The sequence below is a fragment of the Hemiscyllium ocellatum genome, chromosome 5, assembly GCF_020745735.1.
Source record: "Hemiscyllium ocellatum isolate sHemOce1 chromosome 5, sHemOce1.pat.X.cur, whole genome shotgun sequence".
NCBI classification, from domain to species: Eukaryota; Metazoa; Chordata; class Chondrichthyes; order Orectolobiformes; family Hemiscylliidae; genus Hemiscyllium; species Hemiscyllium ocellatum.
The window spans coordinates 99,074,643-99,083,333 of NC_083405.1; the positions used below are offsets into that span (position 1 = coordinate 99,074,643).

General features: G+C 37.8%; 1 protein-coding gene across 1 annotated transcript in view; it reads left to right on the forward strand.

The window, feature by feature from the left end:
- Window positions 1-8,202, forward strand: part of LOC132815800 (ATP-dependent zinc metalloprotease YME1L1-like) — a 65,961-nt gene extending 57,759 nt beyond the window's left edge. Inside the window, exons 18-19 of the mRNA XM_060825036.1 lie at window positions 2,163-2,249; window positions 7,206-8,202. Coding sequence (XP_060681019.1) covers window positions 2,163-2,249; window positions 7,206-7,349 — 231 coding nt within the window. The 3' untranslated portion in view covers window positions 7,350-8,202. The remainder of the gene's footprint in view (window positions 1-2,162; window positions 2,250-7,205) is intronic.
- Window positions 8,203-8,691: the final 489 nt, after the last annotated feature.

Consider the following 8,691-nt stretch of genomic DNA (forward strand, 5'->3'; position numbering starts at 1 on the left):
GCCTTTATTGGTCAGAGCATTGACTTTGGAGTTTGGACACCATGTTGCAGCTGTACAAGACTTTTAGAATACTGCTTACAATTCAGGTTGCCCTGCTATTGAAAGGATGTTGTAAAGCTAGAAGGGTATAGAAAACGTTTACAAGGTTGTTGCTAGATCTGGAGAATTTGAGCTATGGGAGGGAAATTTTAAATGGGACCTGAGGGGCAACTTTTTCACACACAGGGTGGTGTATGGATGGAATGAGCTGCCAGCGGAAGCGGTGGAGGTGGGTATAATTACATTTAAAAGACATTGGACAGATCCATGAATAGAAAAGATTCACAGGGATATGGGCCAAACACACACAAATGGGACTAGTGCAGTTTAGAATACCAGGTCAGCATGGACAAGTTGGACCAAAGGGTCCATTTCCATGCTGTATGACTGTTACTCTGTTAAGTATACATGTATCAGATATTTCTAATTTTTAACTCCAGATTAGTAACATTTGGGGCTGTATTTTCCAGTAGGAGTTTTGTTTGTGCATTGTGAAACTCTCTTGAAATCAGTTTTTCCATGCATCGGAGTTTTCAATAAGAGGTGATTTCGCTATCTGAATAGGCTGCAAGGATCTGTGAATGAAAATGGGATACCTCTGGGAGGGTAAGGCATCAGATGGAAAGGTCATCATTTAAGTGTTCTGCAAGTATCCTATGTCTAAGAGTAAAATTGCTGCTTTCAAACAAAGTTGTCAACCAATTGTTAGCATATGTTTTCTTGATAAATATTCTCTCTCTTTTCCAAATCTTTTATTCGAGAAAACATGTCTCTGTTCCCTCTAGGTTGGAGTTTTAAAGCAGTACTTCATTAAATTGGGAGTCACAGACAGTGATACACTGGAAACTGGTGAAATTTAAACTGAAATAAATCTAGAACATCAAGCCAGTCTTAGCTGTCGTGTTCATGGAACTATCAATTCTCATTAAAGAAAACTCATCTGGTTTACTAATGTCCTTTAAGAAAAGAAATTTGTCATCCTTACCTGCTGGCCAGCATGTGACTTCAGACCCACAGTAATATGGTTTAAACTTAACAACGCTCTGTAAATGGCCTAACAGTACAAGGTCAATTAGGAATGGGCAACAAATGCTGGCCCTACCAGCAATGTCCACCTCCCAGAGCAGATGCAAACAAAGTCCTTTATGTATAGAGGAACCCCAGTTATCCAAACGAATTGGGGGGGGCGGGGGAAGAAAGTATTTCGCTCAGTTGATCGAATTCCGGGTAATCGAATACCGGATAACATAGTTTAGCCGAACATCGAGACATTGCAATCTTGCCAGATAATCTGATACTTGGATAATCGAATGTCGGATAATCAAGATTCCTCTGTATATGACATCACTATTATCTTGTATGTACTTACCCATACGTGGACTGCTGTCAGTAAGCCCCTTGAATTCATTGTGTACTGCTCTAAAGTAGGTAATTCACTATCTTGTACCACATTTTTGACATGCTGTGTACTTGTCCTTATTATCTGAAGCTGAGGATTCCAAAAGGCAAACCATCTCTATTAAAACTTCAACAAAACAAAGTTAGGTTTTTAATAGACCCATAAGCAATTTAATTAGCATGTCAATTGACATAGGTCCTTGTGAAAATTGCCGATGATGAAAACAGAAACAGAATGTGTTGCTGCTGTTCAGCTTTTTTTTCTGTTGCCTCCATTCCATCACACTGAGATAGGAAAATCTGGAGCTTAAAATTCAATGAATTCTTCCTGCTGAAATCATTTTGGCATTATCAGCATTGGCTTTGCTTCTTTCCTGTTGATCATTAATAGAAGCTCTCATTATCATAAATATTGTCAAAGCCCATCAGTCCACTTAAATCTTGGAAGATACTTCAGCTCACATCAAGCTTGTCTGCAGTCCATTTCAGTGCAAAGCTCTCCTGCATGTCTTCACTTTACTTTTACAGAACACCTCCATAACAAGGTTAAGTGAGTGTCTAACATTTGACTGCACCCTTACTCCATTCTGCATCGGCTGAAGTAACACACAGCCTATTTTTGTCATCTCTGCTGTTATTGTGAAAATGAGCTGTTAGGTGATGTATTCATCAAGTTCAATATTATGTAGCATTGTGATCGCATTCTGTTTTGTTTTTGTCTAAAGCTTGGAGTGATGACTTATTCAGATCCAGAAAGAGCAAGCCCAGATACACAATCTGCTATTGAACAAGAAGTCAGGATATTATTGAGGGTAAGATTATTTTTGTTTGCTTTTGTTAGGTAATACAATACCCAAACCTTTGAACATATTTATGGTAGACATTTCTGAAGTCCAGATTAAATCTGATTATTTTTCAGAGTCCTGACAACAATAATCTAGGTTGACTGTGCACTACTGAAAGAGTTCTTCACTAGAAGTACTTTATTTCAGATTAACTACCTTGTCAGATGAAGAAGCCAAGCAATGAGAGAGAATCTCTATTGTCCTGGCCAATATTAATTACAAAATGTCAGCACATGATCGCGGAGCTAATGTGCAAATTGATTACTGCTTTTCTAGCATGACAATCGTGATTACCAAATAGGCAAGACTTAGTGTTATGCAATATGACTGAATTAATTAATGACTTCCAAGGTACCATCTAGATAATTTTAATATGATTGAATTTTACAGCACAAGAAAGTAGGTCTAAGATTAGTATTTTAAACATGGGAAGGATAACTATGTGCACGTGAAAGCTGAGCTAGAACTAGATATTATTTTAGGAGATAGGCATATATTTAAAGGCAGCATTTCTGAATACTGCTGTAAAGAAATATTTCAAAGGATACACTACCAACTATATTTAACTAAAGATGTTAAGGAGAGCATGAAACTTGTGGTCAAAAGATAAAGTCATGTGAAGATGATTGGTCAGAATACAAAGGGAGACAGAAAATGAATAAAAAGTTAATTAGGACAAAGGAGTTCCTACAGGAGAGGAAGCTAGCTAGAAATGTAAAAGGAGCAAAGTTTTTATGAAGGAAAAGACTAAATGAATATTAACCCTTTTAGAGGTTGAGAGCGGTGAGTTGGTAATAAAAAACAGAAGATGCGTGGAATATGTTGCTTTGGTACCCACTACGGAGGATTCAAAAACATACTAAAATAGCTGTGAATCAGTTGGTGGAAGAAAAAATGGAACTTTTTAGAATTCTTATCACGAGAGAAGGAGTACTGAGCATAGAGATGGAGTAGCAGGTTGATGTTCCTAGCTCTTCTTTGACTTATTCATAGGACCCTTCAAAGAGGTGGCTAATGAGGTAGCAGATGCATTGGTGTTAATTTTCCAAAATCTGTTAGAATTTGGAAAGGTTCCATCAGACAGGCAAGTAGTAATCTAGATATGGAGGGACTAGTTATGAGGAAACATTGAGTAAATTGGGAGTGTACTTGTTAGAGTAAAGAAGAATGAGAGGCAACCTTATTGAAACATTCAAGATTATTGGGCAACTACCTAATAAAGGAGCAGTGCTCCAAAAGCTAGTGCTTCCAAATAAATCTGTTGGACTGTAGCCTGGTGTTGTGATTTTTAACTTTGTACACCCCAGTCCAACACCAGCACCTCCAAATCAAGATTACTGGGTGATTTGACAGAGAATATGTCGAAACGTTCTTTCCCCTGTGGGAGAGTTCAGGTCCAGAGGGCACAATCTCAGTATAAGGAGTTGCATATTCATGTCAGATAAGGACTTTCTTCTTTTAAGGCTGGTGAATCTGTGGAATTCTTTTCTGCAGAGGGATATTGAGGCTGGATAATGTCTTATATTCAACACTGAGAGAGACAACTTTTACTCTATAAGGGACTCAAGGGTTATGAAGAAAAGGCAGAAGAATGGAATTGAGGATTTTTGGATCAGCTGTTGAGCGTGGAACAGATCCAATGGGTTGAATGGGCCTACTTCTCATTTTTTATGATCTTAAGTGGTACAGGTTAGCTCAGTTGGCTGGATAGCTGATTTGCAGTGCGGAGTGATGCCAACAGCATAGCTTCAGTTTCCACACTGAGGTTGCTATGAAAGAGTCTCCTCCTCAACCTCTCAACTCACCTGAGGTATGGTGACTCTATGGTTAAACCAAGTATCTCTGTAATGGGAATGTAGTCTTACGATCTGGTCAGACAATGGCACCTTTACCTTTAGGTTATATTTTACAATAAAAATTTTCTGTTCAAGAATGGAACATAACTCAGGAAATTATAGACCAGTTTGCATGATGTCTGTTGTGAGTAAGCTGTTAAGAATTAAGCATTTAGAACATTGTAACCAGATAATTGAAAATAGCCCATAGAGCAGAATCAGCATGGTTTTATGAACGGACTATCATATTTAATCAATTTATTGGAGTTTGCTGTAGATGAAAGGACACCCATTGATGTACTGTTCTTAGATTTCCAGAAGGCATTTGAACAGCTTCCCTTTAATTCGTAACTTTGCCAAAGTAGGAACTATAGTACTCAGGGTAATGTACTGGCATGTATAGAAGATTGGCTGACTGGCAGAACACAGTATGCATAAATGGGCCTTAATTAATTGACAGAATATGATAAGTGGAATTTCACAGCGATTTGTTATGGATTTTCTCAACTTTTTGTAATTTATATTGATGCATTTGATCTCCTCACCCAAATCGTGGTAGCTAAATTTGCAGATGACCCAAAGATAGATAGAAAAGTATGTTGTGGAAATTGTAAAAATAAGGATTCAGACTGGTACAGATCAGTCAAGTGCATGGACAAAAATCTGGCAGAGTATAATGTTTGGAGGGCGTTGGGTGGGGGACACGGGGGTTGAATTGTGAAGTTGTTCACACTGGTAGGAAAATAAAAAGGTGAAGTATGACTTAAATGTAGAATGCCTATGGAATTCCAAGATGAAGAGGGATTTAGGTGTTCCAGTAAACCTTTGACAAGGTACTGCACAGGAGTCAACTAAATAAGATAAGAGTCCCATGTTGTTAGGGACTAGGTACTGGCATAGCTAAAGGATTGGCTGATTATGCAGAGTGGTGATAAAGGGGTTTTGTTCAGGATGGCAGCAGGTCACTGGTGGATGGGCCTCCACAAGGGTCCATGTTGGGACCACAACAATTCACGTCATACCTTTAATGATCTGGATGCAGGAACTGAGGGCATTTTTGCTAGATTGCAGATGAAACAAGGTTGGAAGGAGCAGTAGTGTTGAGCACAAAGACTTAGACAGACTAGGAGGGTGAGCAAAGAAGTAGCAGATAGAATACCATGTGGGAAATTGAGAGGTTATGCACTTTGTAAGGAGAGTAGTTATGTAGATTATTTTCTAAATGGGGGAAGGCTTTAGAAATCTGAAGTACAAAGAGACTCGGGTTTCTGTTTAGGGGCACATGCAGGTTCAATTGGCATTTGGGAAGACATGCAAAGTAGCATTCATTTCAAGCAGTTTATAGTAAAAGAGCAAAGAGGTACTGCTGAATCTGTGTAAGACACTGGTCAGACCATATTTTGAAAGCTGTGAGCAGTTTTAGGGTCGCGTGCTTAAGAAAGGGTGTGCTAGCATTGGAAGAGGACTAGAGAAGGTTTACAAGTATGATTCCAGCGATGAAGGGCTTGTCGTATGAGGGGCAGCTGAGGATTTGGGTATTCGATAGAGTTTAGAAGGATGGGGGCGGGTATCTTATTGAAACTTAGAGAATACTTTGAGGCCTGGTTAGAATAGGCACAGAGATTATGTTTCCACGAGTAGAAGAGACAAAGACGCAAGAGCACAGTGTCAGAATGAAGAGATGACCCTTTTGAACTGACATGGGGAATTTCTTCAGCCAGAGAGCAGTGAATCTGTGGTATTCCATTGGTGCAGAAGATGTGCAAACCAAATAATTGAGTGCATTTAAGACAGAGGTAGATAGGTTCTTGATTCGACAGGAATCAGGGATTTAGGGGAGAAGGCAGGAGAATGAGATTGAGAACATCCATCGTGATTGAATGTTGGAGCAGCTTCAATGGGCCAAATAGCCTAATTCTGTTCCTATATCTCATGGTCTTTGAATGCGTGAGTCACAATATTAGTATGCATAAGAAATTAAGGAGATTAATGGATTGCTATTGTTTATTATAAGAGGAATTGAATATAACATTAAGGATGTTATGCATCAGTTATGTAGATCATTGGTGAGACCACATTTCAAGTATCGAGTGTAATTTTGGTAGCCTTATTTACAGGAAGGTGTCAGTAAACATTGGAGGCAGTTCAAAGGACGTTTACTAGAATGGTGTTTGGAATGAGTGAGTTCTCTTATGAAGGAAGATTGAACAGTCTTGGCTGTTTTAACTGAAGTTTAAAATAGTGATGGGTGATTTGATTGAAGTTTATAAGATTCTGAATGATCTTGACAGGGTGGATGCGGAAAGGTTGTTTACTCTTGTGGGTGAATTTATTACTAGTGGACATTTCTAAAATTAAGGGTCACCCTTTTTAAGACAGATGAAGGGCTATGTTTTCTCTTGGGAGATAGTGCAACTTTGGAACTCTCTGCTTGTGAAGATGGTGGAGTTGGGTTATGGAATATTTTTAATCTGGATGTAGATGGATTCTTGTTAGGCAAAGAAATCATAGGTTACTGCAATTGATGTGAAACCCACACAGATTAGCAAGGACCTTATTGAATGGCAAATCAGATTTGAAAAGACAAATTACTTATTTGTGCTCATAATTCATATGTACACATGTAAGTGCCTAATTTCCTAGAAGGTATTTTGGTATATCATAAGGTCATGAAAACTGCTACATGAATACTGGTCTTTCACAGGGTTTTGGTTTTCCATGCTTGCATTTGCTCACATGTTGTTTTCTTGTGCACACACACAGCCACATTTCCTTGCAATTTTGAAATAATTCAGATTCAAGTTTCTTCAGACATGTGTAGCCAATTCTAATTTGTTTGGATCACAATTTAGTACATGTTATAACATTTTTTTCTTCAACTAAACTGTATAACCATTGTGTAATTTAATTTCAATTCATTTAATTTATTTTCAGTACTGTTGAGTGTGTGGTGCTTTAGACTATGGATATGATAACAGTATACAGAAAATACCACTAAATTAGTAGACTTAATGTTAAATGTTTATGATATGCTAATTTTGATTGAGATCTTTGAGATTGTATTAAAAATCTTTTCTTTTAAACACAGGATTCTTATGAAAGAGCAAAGCAAATCTTGAAGACTCATGCAAAAGAACACAAAAATCTTGCAGAGGCTTTGTTGAAGTATGAGACACTGGATGCCAAAGAGATACAAATGGTTCTTGAGGGAAAGAGACTAGAACTAAAATAACTTCTCATTGTAAAAGAGACAATAGTTCTTCATTATTTACTCAGATGTATATATGTGGAAGAGCAGTAGCCCACCAAATGCATACTATAGGTGATTTTGACACTTAAGGGCATTGTTAGTATTTTTATAGTCACAGAAAATGATAACTTGCACAGTGAAATTACCAAACATCTGTGCTCTGGGGCTTAATTACGTTCCAGCTCAACTGCACCCATTGAATAAATGGATGGGTTATTAAGTGATTCATTCTTCATTTATGAATATTTTGCTCTGTGTAGTGTAAAATCTAAAGGTGGACAAGAAACATGGTGAGCATTGTTGCCTTCAACTATTTTTCTTTTTTTCTTTCTCTGTATTTTAAGTATTTATGTACACATTTGAGATGTAATTTTGATGAGTGCTTCCCAGTGCAATTAAAATCAGATGAAATGTCTCAGGGTTGCTTTCATCATTGAGTAATTCAGGTATTTGTTCAGTTATTTGTCATATTTATCTCTAGGCTGCTGCTGGGCATTCCAACCCTTCATTATCTTTTCTCTACTGCCAATGTTTCTGGAGTCAGTAATAAAACGAGAGCCCTTCTGATGTCAAGTCCACACGCTGTAAAACTAGTTACTTGTTACGTTATCACTAGCTTTGCCTTAATTAGTTACGAGGACATAATTGCACGGAATGCAAAATAGTTCCCTCCTTTTTTTGCTGTAATGTAGAATAAGCAGTGTATTGTAGGAATTGAAAATCATCAATGTATAGAAAGTTTATTAAAGTTGTACTTTTTATTTTGAATATAGCAGTAAGTACCTCAAATTCTGAGATTTCTATTGACATCTAAAATAAAGAGGTCATATCTGAAGTTCTTCTATTCTACATTGTATTTGGCTTTTATTGGAATCAAGAATTTAAAATTAACACACATTTACATTTGTCAGTCGGCAAACTACTTGCTACTGTGGATTTCTGGAAAGAGAAGCCAGATAAGTCTGTAAGACATAGACTGAATGGCATACTTATGCTCCTAATGTGTTGCTGGAAAAGCGCAGCAGGTCAGGCAGCATCTAAGGAGCTAGAGAATCGACGTTTCGGGCATGAACCCTTCTTCAGGAATCAGCCCTTGAAGAAGGGCTCATGCCCGAAATGTCGATTCTCCTGCTCCTTGGATGCTGCCTGACCTGCTGCACTTTTCCAGCAACACATTTTCATGATCTGACTAATGCATTGTGTAATCCTAACAAAACCTGTCTACTTTTATACTCTACTTGCCATGATTTTGCCCAATCACTTAACATGTCTATATCTCTCTGCAGACACTTTTTGACATCCCAACTATTTGCCTACCCATATT